Below are 17,048 nucleotides of genomic sequence, written 5' to 3'. Positions count from 1 at the left end.
CTTATCTGGTAAAAATTCTAAATTAAAGTAATCATGGATCCATTGGCACATATTAGGCAGTTTCATGAATGAATGAATGAATGAATGAATGAATGAATGTGTCTCTTTTTGGGGGGTATCAAACTAATCATGTAACATTTCAGAAATATTACTAGTTCATCTTACTCTCAATACCCAGTTAGCCTCCAAGTTCACAATAAAGACTCATGTTAAAGGCATATCTGCAAAGCCTTCCAGAAATTTCTAACTAGACTTTAGACATTATAAAGTCTTAAGCAGGTCGAGTACTGACACATAAGCCCAAGTCTCTCGATAAGAGACGGGAGAACAGCAACGCTTCATCTTTCACACTGTGAAGGCCACGGCCACCATGTTCAGTCTCAGCAGCAGATTCAATCACCTGGAGGAGAGCATTTGTTAAACCCTGGATTCCCGAGTCTTAGGGAGAGTATTTTAATAAATGGAGTGCAGTGTGGGCTGAGGGAATCTTCAGACTCTCCAGGTGACTCTGAATTTAAGCCAAGCCTCTGATTCACTGGTCCACTGGGAAGTTCTTTTACCAGATATGTTCTGACCAACTCAATTAACTCCACACAAAAGGAACAAAGGAACACCATTATTGAATATCGATGGCTATTTAACACTCGTTCTAATTAAGTGCACAGAGGAAGGAGTGATTTACATGGGTCTTACTAATTAGCTCTATTTTAATATTAGGTATTTGTCATGCTACATTACATTGAAGTTTTTCTTGTATGAAAATTTAAAGTACAGAACAAACCACATGCTGAGTATTGGGGGAAAAGGTGACAAGAAAATAGAAAGTCCGCATTCATTTTTGTTTAGGTGTGGGGTAAAGGGGTGTCCATCTCACAGGCAAATGGTGTGTTCTGTGTGGGAAAGTGGAAAGGGAAGGATAGCCAATCAACAGAAGTGGACAGGTATACAGGAAGTGAGCCACCTTATTTCTTATGACCCCTTATCCATTCACTTACTGATCATTTGTTTTTATTTCTGAGAAAATTTTTTTATTTAGACACTTTAGAGATATTAGCTCAAAAACTTCAGATATAATCTCAGTTGTCTTTTTGAATAATCAAAAGATCCAGGCACCTGGGATCCCCAGCTATGAGGAGAACTCAGTGACAGCTGACACTCTGACAGCTTTGTGGGTCCCTAGAGACTTGTCTCTTACATGATACAGAGGGACTGACTTTCATTGCTCCAGTTAATAGCAAGCACATGTTCCTTTAGGATGGCACCTTCCTGGTCAGAGACAGCTCTAAGAAGACAGTAAACAATCCATATGTGCTCATGGTATTGTACAAAGACAAAGTTTACAACATCCAGATCCGTTACCAGGAGGAAAGTCAAGTCTACTTGTTGGGCACTGGACTTCGAGGAAAAGAGGTAAGGACTTCAATCTTCACTCTTTGCCCAAATTCCATACTGCATAGCATGTCGAATCACATGCTGTTTAGCCACTAGGCTGTTAAACAACGTTAGTGAGGCCCTCCATTAACTAATTGTTGATTGTAAATAATCCAGCATCATGGGTGTGATCTGTTTGTGGTGCTTAGGACTGAACCTGGGGCCTTGTCCACACCAGTCAGGTGCAAGCACTGGACTTTATCTCTGGCCTCAAAGTCTAAATTTTAAAATTAAAATAACAGTAATAATTAAAAATACATTTTGGAAGTGTCAAATATAGTATCTTCTATTTCGACCTCTTGTGACCTAATTTTGATATACGATTATGGTACATCTATAAAACAATATTTAAAATCCCGTAAGATGGGCTGGGGAGATAGCTGAGAATTAAGAGCACTAACTACTCTTGCAGAGGACTGGGGTTCTTTTAAGTCCAGTTCCAGGGGTTCCGATCCCTTCTTCTGGCCACTGTGGGCACTTGCATGGACACAATGAATTTACAGACAAGTAGGCACATACACATACACGTCAGCAACAAAACTTTTAATTTAAAATCCCATGTGAGAAAGCAGTCTTCTCTCTGGGCCAACTTATCACTTCTATCTCTTACTTACAGTTGTTTGGCTGTTGAGGAGGAAGACTCTAAAATGCCTGACAAATTTTACTCCTCCTGCAGTTTCCCCAAACTGATGCAGATTAAAGAGAACCATAATTATGAAATGCATACTGTCCATTCCTCTGATAACTTATCTCCCATTTGACTTTTCCAGGACTTCCTGTCTGTATCGGACATTATTGACTACTTCAGGAAAATGCCGCTGTTGCTCATTGATGGAAAAAATCGAGGGTCCAGATACCAGTGCACACTCACACACGCCGCAGGCTGTCTGTAACGAGGTAGCCAAATGAGCCTTCCTGAACCTGCCGTCAGTGCGGCAAGATCACGTGACCTTAGCAAATGGACAAACACTTAGGACTAAAGCAGACTGTCAGTGTGGGCCCTGAGTTCTGCCCTGTCCTTTAAAGCATGTGAAGATTGTTGAATACCACATGATTTATTTATTTTCTTTGATGTTTATAAAGTATGGAAGTGATCATGTTCACATTTGAAGTCTAAGAGTGCATGGCAGACAGGAGAGTTTTGAATATTCATCTCAAAATACAGTACTTTATATAGTAGAGAAATAATATGGAACAAGCGCTAAAAGTACTGAAACGGATGGTTTTTGATATATTTTATAGTGAAACTTTTGTCGGGCTGAGGCACAATCTGTTTTTTACACAACTTAAAATGATTAAAATTCATTTCCGGGGCAGCAATCACTTAAGAGGCTCCAAAAACTCCATTGTTTCTTACTTGGTTTTACAGGGTGTGTTTTTATGTGTGTGTGTGTGTGTGTGTGTGTGTGTGTGTGTGTGTTTTCCATAAGACAGCTTTGTTTGATCCATGGTGTTATATTTTTGTCTTAAAGCAAATGTAAGCTACATCTCTGAACTTCAAGAAGAGAACAGTCTTAGACTCTTTGATGCAGCTCTGGTGTCCAGCATGCTGGGGTTTCTGTTGCTTCTCTATCACAGACCCCCATGTCTCCATCCACAGTGGGCTCCTCTCCCACCCTGAAAAGCATTTTCTAGTATTGAAGGTCTCCATTGAAGGTCTCCTGAGTAGTAGATGAGCAATGCTTTGTAAACTCACTCTCTTTCTCTCTCTCTCTCTCTCTCTCTCTCTCTCTCTCTCTCTCTCTCTCTCTCTCTCTCTCTCTCTTTGAACCGACCTTCCTATTAGATACTAGCTGTGTTAGCTGACTCTCAGAACATTTGGCTTGTGCTCAGATGGTCACTTGTTCCTGTTCCTTTGCCTGTGACAGTTCATGCAGGATATTCAAGTAAGAACGAGAAGACATCTGTTCACCTCATGGTGGCTGGGAAACAAAGAGAAAGGACAAGAAGCAAGTTTCCCTCAAGGTCTTGCACCTGACCTAACTTCATCCCACTGGGCTTCATCTCCTAAGGTTCCACCATGGCCCGATGTGGCCCTGGTTGGGGAGCCAAGACTAACATGTGGGTTTTTGGAGAATACCTATCCAAACCTTTGCTCTGGTTTTTTGTCTTATTAATCCAACAGGTGTGCTGTGAAACTGTTCTCTTGCCCTTCTCGGACTGGCTTTGAAGCCCCTCAAAGCCCCTCAAATCTCCTTCAGGTTTTAAGTCACACTTAGCAAAAAGCACAGATGACTTTCTGGTATATGCTGGTTTAATTCGCCATTTTTGACTTTGTGATACCTGTTAAATACAAACTGTATGTCGAAGTGTGAATTTTGCTTTGTCTGGGCTGGTAGCACGTGGTATGACACGGGACAGTTGTGGTTGGCCATTTGATCCCAGGGCAGCCATTAGTACTTTATGTGTTATATGTTGCAGCTGCCTTTTTTTCTTCCATAAACACTCATTAAATTAAATAATATAATAAGTATTAGGACAAAACAGAGTTTGTTTTAGGGGACTCGACCCACCTGCAGGCTAAAGTGCATGATCTGAGCATGTTCAAGGCCAGCTAGGCCGAGCTCTGATGTTCAATAGGTTATGTACATTAGAGGAATTTCCCACTCACAGAACTTCCCATCACCACTGTACACTTTAGCAAGATATCATCAGTGCAGGTGAAGCTAATTTGCGGTACTGTTCATGTTTAGCAACATGAACCTGGTTCACACCAAACACTGACATCCCTTGTTCTCAGAATCTCATTCCCGTGGGACACTTGGCCATTGTTGTGTGGCTTTTATTGATAAAAGTTTGATTTCTGATCTACACAATTTCAAGTAGGGAAGAATATTCTATACTTTTATTTTCATGAGTTAAAAAAATGTCTTTAAAGGGACCAGGTTAGTACCAAAGACACACTTAGATAGAATAGGTAGAATGTGGGAGTGCTCAATCAATGACAGTAATAACGGAGTTCTCCAAAGCCTTGCCCTTACAAACCTGGAGATTTGGGATCCAGCACTTGGAAATTGGAAAGCTGAAAAGCCGATTTATGTTTCCTCAGCAGGATGTCCAACAGGGGTTTACATTATGGACATACGGAGCGAGGTCCTGGGTAGAGGGGAGCAGGGTACTGCAGGTTCTGATAGAATCAGCTCAACTTGTGCCTTGCTCTCTGGCACTCTGTATTTAAAGGTAATGAAAATTAAGGACATGGTAGATCTCAAAGCATCTATTGGGAGTTATGATAGTTAAGACTGTCAACTCAACTGGGTGTTAGTTAGAGTTGCTTAGGGATGTGTCTGTGAGGATGTTTTCGGAGGGGTTTAATTCAGGGTGGAAGACACGCTCTCAGTGTGGGTTTAGTGCAGAGAGCACAGCATCACAGTCTTTTCCTGTGCTTCAAAATGTCGGAAATCATACGGCCTCACGGCCCACTTTCCTTTCCCTGCCAAGATCAACAGTATTTCCTCAAAATATAAACCCAAACCAACCCTTCTTAAGTTGATTTTTATCAGGTGTTTCTCACAGCACCAGAAAAGCAGCACAGTGGGTGACATGAGACAGAATGTATTTGAATCTCTTATGGCAAAGGGAAAAATGAGCCTTGTGGGTAAGGCGTTCTCTTGCACGGCTACGGCTGTAAGCAGGGGAGTCTCTGTTTTCATGACTAGCAACACGTGTGCTTTCTCTGAGTACTTTCAATGCTATTCTTCTGCTAGAGCCTTGCCTGTCTGAGCCATGAGCCTTGTGGCCCCAGCTCTTTGCTTACAGATTAACATATTACCAAAGTTAGGCCCTTCAGGGTCCTTCTGAAACAGAAAAGCAGTCCTTTTCAGGGTCTCCCAAAGGCAAAGCTGTGGGCTGCTTCAGTGCCTCCTTCTTCTACCAGCACATGGAGGAAGCCTGTGCACAGCACAGCAAACACAGGCCAGTTCCCATCAGACGTCCAACATCAGTGGAATCAATTTCCCTTTGAGACAGGAAACAAACAAACAAACAAACAAACAAACAAATAAACAAGCAAACAAAACAGCCTTCAAGATGATATGATTACTTATAATTTACTATTGTTTTAAATTATATTACTAAACTTAGTTCTTCCAGAGGTTTAAGTCAACAAAACCAGAAATTCAACACACACACACACTTCAGTCAGAAAAGCTAATGGAAGCAAGTGTTCCATCTGGAACCTCAGGCTCCTCAAACTGGTGGCTTGCTTCTGCCTCTTTGGGGTCCTCTGTCTTCTTAGGCTGACCGAAATGAAGATTGAGGTCACAGAGCAGGATCTGGGAGAGTTCTGAGTAAGGGAGAAGACAGAGTGTCCAGTGTCAGAACAACTCTTATTGCTTTCTGGAGCCTGGTCCTATTTCTAGTGACTTTTGTTAGACTTTTTACAAATATCCACTGATCAAGCAAGCTATTACCTAGGTGACCCATTTTTGAGTTAACCACAAGTAAAATGTGGAAACTGACTAGAAAGGTTCCTGACCCATCCACTCAGCCCTCTTCCTACACTACAACTCTGTGTAAATACCTTTTGCTTTTTAAGATTTATTTACTTAATGTATGTGAATAAACTGTTGCCTTCTTCAGACACACCAGAGAGGGCACTGGATCCCATTACAGATGGCTGTGAGCCACCATGTGGTTGCTGGGAATTGAACTCAGGACCTTTGAAAGAGCAGTCAGTGCTCTTAACTGCTGAGCCATCTCTCCAGCTCCATGTAAATATATCTCAAACTTACCTAACTTACACACACATATATGTGTGTGTGTGTGTACATGTGTGTATACATATATACATACATACATACACACACACACACACACACACACACACATATACACACACAATACAAAGAATTGAGGCGATCCTTCAGACATAACAAAGGCAAACATCTGCCTTCAACCTCTCTTTGGTCTCATTCTCTTTGATTTTATGTGTATCTGTGCTGGTCCCCTCAACCCTTGGTGGTGTGCCTATTAGTTTTTTTCAATGATAAAACCCTGTTATATCTAGAAAAATGGAATTACAGTTGAGGAGCTGCCCATATCAGACTGGTCTGGACATAAGTCTGTGGGGCATTTTCTTCAACAATAGGTGGATGTGGGTGGTGCCATCCCTGGGCAGGTGCCTGGGTATGTAAGGAAAGGAACTGAGCAAGTCAAGAAAAGCAAGCCAATAAGGTGAACTCTGTAGTCTCTGTTTGAGGTCCTGCCCTGACTTCCCTTCGTGATGGACTATGAGCTGTAGGGTGGAATAACCCCTTTCCTCTCCAAGTTGCCTTGGCTACAGTGTGTAAGCAGTAGAACACAGACTAAGACACAGATGTGAGCATGTCAGTGTTGCCCTCTGGAGAGCAAAAGGCACAGCCTGGTTTTCCTTTCAGTTTCTGCTATTTACTGCTGACGAAAGACAGCACTCTCCTACTGACTCCCCATCCTTCCAAACAGACTTAAAGGGAGCTTAAATTTTACTTATATTGGTGCCTTTCACAGCTGAGTTTTATAAGTAAAGCATCTCACTTTTTTTTTTCAGGCTTGCTTCTAACTAACTGCACTTGTTTTAATTAGGAAGACAATACTTGAAATGTCTACTAGTTAGTAAATTGCTTTTCTCTCTATTCTATACTCTCTTGCTGCAAGTCCCCACTTTTCTGGGGTAGTTGTTTTATTCTGCAATACCAGAGGTTGAACTCAGGGTCTCGTGTGTGCTGAACAAGCCCCTCCCTTAGCATTGCTACATGCCCCTCACATTTTTATTTGTAAGAGACAGAGGGTTGCTGGGGGTATCTGGATAAAGGCTCATTCTAGAAAGATATCACAGGCAGAACTGTGTCTGTGTGTATCCACCTCAGGAGAAATGCTTATGAGCTTCAGAGAGACAGAAAGAACCCGACCCCTAATGGAGTCTGTGTAACTGCGTTATTAATTTCAGGGCTGCCTCCACTTTGGATTGTCTGCCCTCATGGCACACATCAAGTGTCATGTATGTTATTTGCAGGTCTCAGAAGTGACACAGACAGTAGCTACAATCATCTGAGAGTTGTGAAAATAAATGTACACCCAGCTATACATTGTTTTCGTGGATAGTAATGGATGCAGTAGTAGCAATAGCTTATAGGTACTCATTTCACTAATCCCACAGGAGGAACTATGGGAAATGAGTTGGGTTAACTGACAAGCATTCTTCAGCATGGCTCAGGAGAGCTCATCTCCAGAAATACTGAACCACAGAAATTTTATGTGGCTAGGAGAGCATAAGAGAATATATTTATGACTTACTAAATAGCATGACCTATAGGTCCATTATTACACTAAGAATATATTTTAAGTGAAGAACACTTCACTTACAGAATCAAACTTCGAACTCTTAATCTGACATAACCTCAGCAAGCTCAGGGAGGATTCATGGGTGAAGACACTGCCTTTTGTAGAATGAGGTACAGGCACATAACTGTGCTGAGGGAAAGGATGAGAGGTACATCCAGAAAGGCCAGATAACGTGAGAGGCCTGTTGGTCTCAGAAATAGGGATTCGGGCCTAGCACCTGCAAGCACACAGTTCAGACGATGTTGTAAACATTTCTTAACAGGACACTTATAATCAGTGGAGAATAAATACCATAGCAGAAGCACAAAATGGCTCTAGCCTGTCCTGTCCTTTGACAGCAACATGCAGACATGCTTATCCCATCTATGACAGCGGGAAGTGCAGACCTGTTTAGCCTGTCTATGACAGTGGTGCGCAGACATGCTGACTGACCGCATCCATACCTTTCATCTTCTTCACTTCCAAAGAAATTGTATTAATGTTCTTAATCATGGCTTCCACTTTTTGCTTGTGGTCATGATCATTATTCTTAAGCATCTGATTGTAAGAGAGAAACAGAAGTCATGTATTGGATCAGAATTATTTGCATTGGGGGTTGGGGAGATGGCTCAGCAGTCAAGAGCACTTACCAATCCTCCAACCTAAATTCAGTTCCCAGCACTCACACTGGACAACAGTCCCCCACAACTGCCCATAATTCCAGCTCCAGGGGAACAACCCAGGTCCTTTTCTGGCCTCTTCAGACACCCATTCAACACATGATGCAAACACACATACTTATGAGTATCTTAAAAATAATTTAGGTAATTTATAAAAGAAGAACATTGTTATCTCAGAACTAAGGTCTCCATCTTTTCTTATACCCAGGAAAGCATCAACCCATTTTGTTTTTCCAGATGAAAACCATTGCAAGTGGGAATTCTTAGGGTGAGGGTTCGTTTTTAACCAGGCCACATCCACAAGGTGGGGCCCTTACAATAGAAACAAAGTCCCCTTTACAGAAATCCTCAACATTTACAAAATACTTCACAGTTAGCAATTGGGTGGGGGCTTTCCTAATTTCACGTTGATTTGGCATCACTTTCTCTTGAATGGCAGTGCCCGCTTTAATGTCTAAGAAAACACTAAACACTGAAATGTGTTGTGTTTATAATTCATTGACAAGGAAGCACTTGGTTATCTGAAATGTGTAAGCCACCACATTGTACAGTAAAGACCTCTAACCAAGACTGTCTCCAAAGAGATGGCTTACTGGATACTAACTCACTATTTAACCAAACACTTCAAAATGACTTGAAAAATAAGCCACAACTAGCCTAGACTCTTTCTGGGTAGTTACAGGTCGGGATTATTTGTGCAGGATAAGGAAATCAAGTGAACCATTAAGTTAGTCCTTTTTGTTTTATTTTCCCGAATTCCAGTCACTTATCCCATTTCCCCTCACTTCCTTCATAGCAGATAAAAAAATTCTTTTCTTCTCCAGAAATTAAGGAGTGATACACACTTTGGATCAGTTGAAATAAGAATGTCAGTAACAATCTCACTTGCACACGCCAAATACAGGATTCGGATTTGAGAGGCGAAAAAGAAACATCATTCTAAATAAAAAGTATAAAATCTAATAAGTAATAATAAAACACAAACCCGGAACTGAATGACTCGGAATGTTCTGAGCTCTACCCAGTGAATAGAGACGTGTCAGCGAACTTAGGATACAGGAATCCCACAGGACTGGGCCACAGCATAGCTTTAGAGTTATTCAAACGACAATTAATTGAGCACAGAAAATCCCCACCCAGAGGACTAGGCCACGCCAGAAGTCAACATGGCACACACTGTGGGCCTCACTAATGCACTTGCCCACAGGGCTCTGCCAGGGCCCTCAACCTCAACAGAGGGTTTTGAGAGAAGATTCTGAGGACCTCTACTCTCTGGGGATTCACCAAGTTCCCAGTGCATAACACCCACTCAGCGCTTGAAGCCAGGCCCAAGGCAGCCTGGAAATTTCCACCGCCTGGCACTTTGTGAACGTCTGCACAGGCGTCGTCCACCCACTCCGCAGCCCGGGAGTTAGCTTGGTTACTGAATGCCCTCAAATAATCCTCACCTTTCCAACTGATCACCACAAATAAAAGCCTCGTCAACGGACCTGGGGAGGACAAACCTTCAATAGTCAGCCAACTCAACACTAGGTGTGGAGAGAGGGCGGGAAATCCAGGATATAGTTCCTGTTTGGCCTGAGTCTCGGCCTACCTGATTGGCCAGCGTCTAGCATTCTGATTGGATGATTTCTACACCCGTGGCATTCTGGGAATTGTAGTCCTAACTAAGAAACTCAACGGAAAATTTGAGGATATTAGACTGCAAGCGACTCCTTCTCAGAGTACCAACAAGGCCTTGACATTTTTGCTTCCTAGGTTCCAGCTTTATAACCCTTACCTTGCTATTTAGTTTCCATAGTGCAGCTCTGGCGCTAAGGTCTGATTCTAGATTGACTGTTTTGGTTTGAACCGTGTAACTCTTCTGAGACCAAATCCCTACCCCCATCTTATGGAGCCGTAACAATATCTTGGAAAAATATTTTGAGGGCTGAGTGAGATAACTCTTCAGAGGGGTCCGGCGGGTACTAACCATCCCGTAACAGTTTGCTGGTATGAATCTTATAATAAATTTTTCAGATGAGTAGGAAACAAAGGATCTCGCAGATACAGTGGTTTCTTGCCAAGTGGAGAAACTGGGATTCAAGCCATCTGTGCTTGATTCCAAGAGGAACCCCTGCTTAGACACTGCCCCAGGTATTTGACACAGTGCTTTGGGTTCTTACCCCAGACCTGCCGATGAGATTTAGGTCTCCAGCATGAAATACCTCTCCTGCAGTACACGTGAGCCTCATCGAACCAGTGCCTTCCCAGCAGCAACCCTATTGGTAAAACAGCCTATTGGTTGTTTTACGTTTCGTTTATTTTTCAGTTTAACGATGTTGAATTTGTCTGATGCTGAATTGAATAGACGAAGAAGCCACAGGAGAACTGAGCTGTGTGGCTCTACAAGATTATCTTTTTTCTTCTGAGCCTTCGTTTCCTCATTGGGTGTTCTTGGGAGAGAGGCCCAAGGCTAAGTTTCAGTCGTTGTTAACATACAACAGCCTATTGTAGCCTCTATTATTACGGTACCTAGTATGTCAGTGTTACAGTCACATCTTAAACTTCACTCCTTGTGAATTTACTTTTAAAAACACATCACCAGTAAGCGGAGTAAGATATGACCAGAAGGCAAAAGGAGGACCCACAGGCAATGAAAAATGAGGCGATATTTTGTTATGTGAGCTTGCCTCTTGATGACGTATCAGAGTCTGGTCTTTGTTTAAATGAATTCTTATTGGTCAGGACAGCGTCCCAGGCTGTTTAGAACAAGCCAAGTCTTCCATCTGAACAGAATCAGAAAGACAGAAAGAAATTCGAGAAGAGTAACTCACCATGAGTTACTTTGAGGGATCCAGGATTAGATGCTCCCTGACACCCCTTCCTTTTCTAAGGCTTCCTAATCCTCAGTGTGCTAGTTATAAGTTGCCAAATTTCCAGAGACAGCCTTCCCGAATCAGCTCTTCCTGGTGCTGTGGCTTCATAGTTTTCCTGCGCTGAAATTGCCTCACTTAATATTTTTAACATAAACACTTGACATCTTGATTCTGTGAGGTGCCAGGAGTTATGAATATAAGTAGCCACTAAACAATTGACAAAGGATGCTCTGTGAGCTTACTTTGAGCCGTGTGTTATGTTAGGAGCTTCACTCTTCTGACGGCGCTGAAGTAGCCATTATCCCACTTCCTTGGAGAAAGCTGCTCACTCTCAGAGAGCTTAAGTCCTGCCCTGCTCCAGGGTCCACAGCCAGGAAATGGCAGAACTACAGAGTTCATTGTGTTTGTGATTCGATCCTTCTGTTATTTTTCTCTGCACCTCTCTGGCCATCTTCAAGGCCAGGATACCAGCCACTGAGCTGCTTTTTTTTTTCTTCTCTTAAATCATTAGCTGAAATACCCCAACAAAGGGCGATAGAACGTGTAGAGTTCATCTTAGGTAGATAGGAATGACCCCCAGTTGAGGGATGGGGCCACCCACCCATCTCAAAAATTTTGACACACTATGGTTCCTATCTAAAGAAAATGCAGAGACAAAAACTGGAGCAGAGACTGAAGGAAAGGCCACCCAGAGACTGCCCCACATAGGAATCCATTCCACCTGCAGACACCAAGCCACACTATTGCTAATGCCAAGAAGTGCTTGCTGACAGGAACCTGATGTGGCTGTGCCCTGAGAGGCTCTGCCAGAATCTGACAAATACTGAGACAGATGCTTGCAGCCAGCCATTGGACTGAACATGGGGACCCCAATGGAAGAGTTAGAGAAAGGACTGAAGGGGTTTAAGGAGATTACAGCCCCATAGGAAGAACAACAATTATCAACTACCTGACCACCCAGAGCTCCTAGGGACTAAACTACTACCTCCTTCCCCTCCAATAAAAAGAGTACACATGGAGAGACCCATGGCTCCAGCTGCATATGTAGCACAGGATAACCTTGTCAGGCATCCATGGAACAGGAGGCCCTTGGTCCTATGGAGGCTTGATGCCCCAGTGTAAAGGAATGCCAGGGTGGGGAGGCGGGAGTGGGTGGGTGGGGGAGCACCCTCACAGAAGCAGGGGGAGCAGGGAGAATGAGGAAACAGGGAAGGGGGAACATTTGAAATGTAAACAAAATAACCAAGTAAAAAAATATCAGCAGAAAAAGATCCCTCTTAGATTCCTGTGTTAGTTTGCACCCAGCACCTCAAAATGTGACTCCATATGGAGAGCCTTTAAAGATGTGATTGTGCCTTAAAACAGAAGTGTTAAGATTTGATCCCGAGCACATCTGAACACTGCCTTATATGGAGAGGGGCTCTAAGATTGAGGAATAAGAGCCAGGAATGTTCACACAAAGAATAGCAATCATGCGAGGACAAAGTAGGGGAGGCCACGTGCAGGAACCAGAGCTTTGCGTCCCTCAACCTTGATCTTCCTCCAGCCGGCAGAACTACTTCTGTTGCTCAAGATGCTCTGTGACTGGTGCCTTGTTAGGATTGCCTTGCACACCTATAGACCATCTCAGGATAGCAAATGAGCCCACCCTGGCTCCCAGTACTTTTAGTTTTAATTGGTCATTGCAGTTAAATACACAAATAATGGTGTAGATACAGCCACATAAATGTGAGGTAGCCAGCCTGGAGTGACATTCATTTTCTGAGCTAAGGCCAATCAACAATACAAAATAGAAATGGTTGGCACCAGTGTCTTAAAAAAAAAAAAAAAAAAAAAAAAAAAAAAAGCAAGCCTAATTCAACATCAAAACAGCAGGAAGAGCCTCGTTTTCAGAAGAGAACTGTCTTACCAAGTGTGCGTGCCCTCTTTTCCTCCGATCCTTTATTTTGAAGTGGAAACTTCACCTCAGACCAGTGTGGCTGGCATGGTAGAAATTCCCTGTAGATAACAGCAGGGAAGCAGGGGTTGTTTAGTAAGAACTATTGTTTATGTAGGTGTGCAGAGCTGGCATCATTAGAGAATTTGGAAGATCAAATGCTGGTAAGGGCTGACACTGGGTAGAATATAAGGTTCTGGGCACACTGCCTCTATTTCAGAACCCACCTCGTGTTCCCAGTAACTGCCATTGCCTCTCTTGCAATGCTTAGAATTCATCTTAGTGGACAACAACATTTTGGTAGCCTCCAAAAACTGCCTACCTACAAACCAGCTCTGAATGCCCTCTTATAGGTAGATCAGTCTGGCTGACATTTGCAACAAGACATCACTGGCTATTCACAAAGAACTGGCTTCACAGCAATGAAGAATTCCGAAAGGCTGACTGTGGTAAACTGCTACCTTAGGGGACAATGACAACGTATGGCAGTGTGTTTCCCTCCTTGAGTAACTAGCTTATACATCCTGTCTTGGTGGAATTTTTCCTTAAGAAAATAAAACCCAAAAGAGCACGGTCAGCTACTTACAGCCCGGGACTCTTACAGTTGAGGACTGAAAAGAAAAATCTCTTTTTCTTATTAACTTTGTAGTAGCATTTTACCAGAACCCAACACAGGTTGCTGTTGTTGATTCTAATGTTAATCAGATAAAGGAGATTTAAGAGCTGGTAAATTCCCCCATAAAGGGGAAAACAGTTGCAGAACAAGGTGATTAAGCCTTTTATGGGACTGAGTGTGGGCATCTCAGTTAGTTTTATTGCCAAATCTTGATATAAAGCCTTAGTTTCCAAGGAAAAGCAAATTGAGCGAATCATGTTACTTTTGCTGGATCCCGTCCCTCTTCCGCCTGTTCATTATCAATGAGAAGTGCTAGTCACTGTGTCTAAGGGACTCTCAGCTCCCTTCTGTGACTGTGAGCATGAATTTGGGAGGTGGCAGGCTTGAATGCACACTAGCGTTGTTATCTGCAAGGCATGACCAGACACAGAAAGATCAGGAAAATTTCTATCCCATGGCCAACTATGCAGATGACACAAGAAGGGACTGGGTGTCCTTGGCTGCTGTGGTGGAAAGTGAAAGTTAGAGTCTTTGCCCCCTGCTGGGTGTCAGACAGAGTCACTAGTTCTTTCTCCCAGGCAAACACCTTCTGAAATGTAAACTGAGGTTAGTAATGCAAACCTACATTGCTTCTCACTTTCCTCCAAGCAAGCAACTACAGCTGTGTCCCCACATCCCTGTCCCTCTGAGACAGGGAGCAGCTCAGACAAGGCTGCCAGGTAAAAGGTAGGATATTCAGCTAAACGAGAATTTTATAGGAACAATGGGACACTTCTAGTGTTTTCGATGACATACTTAAGGCTGAAATTCTATGACTTGTCTGAGATTCAAATTTAACTAGGACTCCTTCGTTTCTGTTTGCTAAGTCTGGCATATCTCTAACTCGAACACGTCAACTGTGAACACAGCCTCGTAGTCGGTGGGTACAGAAGCCAAGAGAAGGATGAAGCCTTCCCACGCAGTATTCAAAATATTGATATGGATACACTTACTGTGACAGAATTTGGCTCTCCTCTTCCTCCAGTGTCCCTTCGAGGCGAGGAAACTGACACCATCTAACAAGGCACCGTGTTCACCAGCTGCTTGTCGTGCTTTTACGTTTGAAAATTCTTTGTGCTTGGCTTCTTAGCTACCCCTTTATCTAGCAAGGCATTTCCATGACACAAGTTGTGTTTGGTTCCAGAAATCCACCAATCAGGGGATACCTGTCTCTGTCCCAAAATAAAATATGTTTCTAATTCTATTATGTCAGTTATCCATCCCAGAACAATACTTCCTCTGTTTATTAAAGGCATAGATCCCGATCTAATGCCGCCCCCCTCTGGGCATCACACTCCCCCACTGCCTTGCATCCTCACGAGCTGTCCATGGAGTGAGAAATGACCATCTTTACGAAGGGATTTATTAGGCGAATGGAGTCAGTTACACTAGAATATAAGCCTGCCCATCTTTTTGTTATGAAAAAAAGTATATGTGTAATAAAAGCAGATTTGGGAGAATATCTAAGAGCATATTGGTAAGAATTGCTAGCAGTTATCATTAAAGATGCCAGGCTGACTTCCTGTATTTATTTGGTTGTGATTTAACCCCTTGCACCTTCTCTCTGGTTGTTACTCCACAGGGCAAATCAGCCACATTCAAGACTCCTCAAACCTCACAGTGGACCACAGCTACTCAACAGGCGTGTAAAAAGGCATCCGGAGACGCCCCTTGAAGACTGGTTTGGCAAGGAGGGACCCTCTGAATCCCCATGTCCCATCTCCCCCATTTCTACTGTAACCTAGATAGTCTGTTTGCCTACCACACCTGAAGGAAGGCTGGCTTACGGCTTGGCTGGTTATCCTCTGCAAGACTCAAAGGCATAAACACAATGTAACTTACTACATCCAGGAACTTTTTTTTTCTCTCTCTTTAGATATTTAGATAAGTCCAGATCTAAATAAGATCCACTTCGGTAAAGAGGGAAATGTTTGGGCAGAACGCCTACCTCAGTTTGGATGGAGACAGACTCCCAGGCTTCCACTGTCTGCTTTGATCACTGAGGTGGGAAGAAATGAGCGCACACTTTCCTGATCTTTCCAACTGAGCTCACTCCTCCTGTTTCTGGGTCTCTCCTACTGCTGTTCTCTAGTTTTAATTACCACTATAATGGAACGTCTAGAGAGATCTTTGTACACACCACCTCCTCCCCACTTCTATCTCTGCAGTGATAGTACTTCCCTACCCATGGTCCTTGCAGGACTGTCCTTGCTGGTAACCCACAACTACTCTTGCCTGCTGTGGTCCCTTTTCACAGGACCCTGGGATAAACTGTTGAAGTGTAAATTAGATCATGTCCTTCCCATTTTTGAGCTCTCCCCCTAACCCCCCAGTGGTTCTCTCCAGCACTGGGAACAAACCCTCACCTTGAGCCTTTATTGCCTTTCTCCTTGAATCCTGGTACATGCTGTTCTAGCATCACCTACCCTCTGCCTAGGCCAGTTCCCGACACACACTTGATGGTGCTCTATGTCTTCATTTGGCAACCGATCAGCAGACCAGCAACCCTGGCCAGAGCAGGACCCTAAACGGTCCGAAAAGTTAATACAAGTGTTGCCCCTGGTACTCTGCAGGACGCTAAACCAGGCTTTGGCAAGCTACACACTGATATCTTCCGACACCTCTAAGGACATGGGTGGCTGGGCAGATGAAATAGATCAAAGCCATCCATACACAGCCACCCCAAACTAAGGGCAGAGCCCTCATTCCGCCAAAATGCTCACTGAGTGAAAGACAGCAGATCAAAATGCTACACCAGGCCCGAAAGCTTCAAGACAACTGTGCGTAGGAAGGACCTTCGACTGTCTCAGCGGTGGCTCCTGATTTGAATAAAAATCAGATGACTTAGGATCTGTCGAAAATGAAGGATGTTTTAATACTTTGTGTGTAAAAACACTGGTATTTTGCTTCTGTTTTATTAAACAGATTTTATTATTTTTCAGAATCTTGTCAGTGTAATCATTTTATGGGTAGATGAAATATTTAGCCCTGCACAGCAGGACTTCTTTCTCAGCAATTACCTTGTGGCGCTTCTGCTGTAATTAGGTTTTCGCCTAGGAATTTTCCCCGGGTCTGGGTAATAAATGAAATATGACCAGAATTTAAATTTGTCAATTACAAGCAAGCACCATGGGTAAACACACAACAGAGCCATGAATTCCAAACCACGGGCTGTTGCTGAGGGGCAG

General features: G+C 43.2%; 1 protein-coding gene across 1 annotated transcript in view; it reads left to right on the top strand.

Annotated features, from left to right (window-relative positions):
- The window catches only part of LCP2 (lymphocyte cytosolic protein 2), a gene marked incomplete at its 5' end in the record, with an annotated part of 42,508 nt that extends 39,859 nt beyond the window's left edge, over positions 1-2,649 (top strand). Inside the window, 2 exons of the mRNA XM_080942271.1 lie at positions 1,255-1,410; positions 2,202-2,649. Of these exons, the coding sequence (XP_080798397.1) occupies positions 1,255-1,410; positions 2,202-2,324 (279 nt within the window). The 3' untranslated portion in view covers positions 2,325-2,649. The remainder of the gene's footprint in view (positions 1-1,254; positions 1,411-2,201) is intronic.
- Between the last annotated feature and the right edge of the window lie 14,399 nt (positions 2,650-17,048).

The sequence above is a fragment of the Micromys minutus genome (assembly GCF_963924665.1).
Source record: "Micromys minutus genome assembly, chromosome: 31".
Classification (NCBI taxonomy): Eukaryota; Metazoa; Chordata; class Mammalia; order Rodentia; family Muridae; genus Micromys; species Micromys minutus.
Note: the sequence above shows the minus strand (reverse complement) of the source record. Positions and strands in the feature narration are given on the sequence as shown.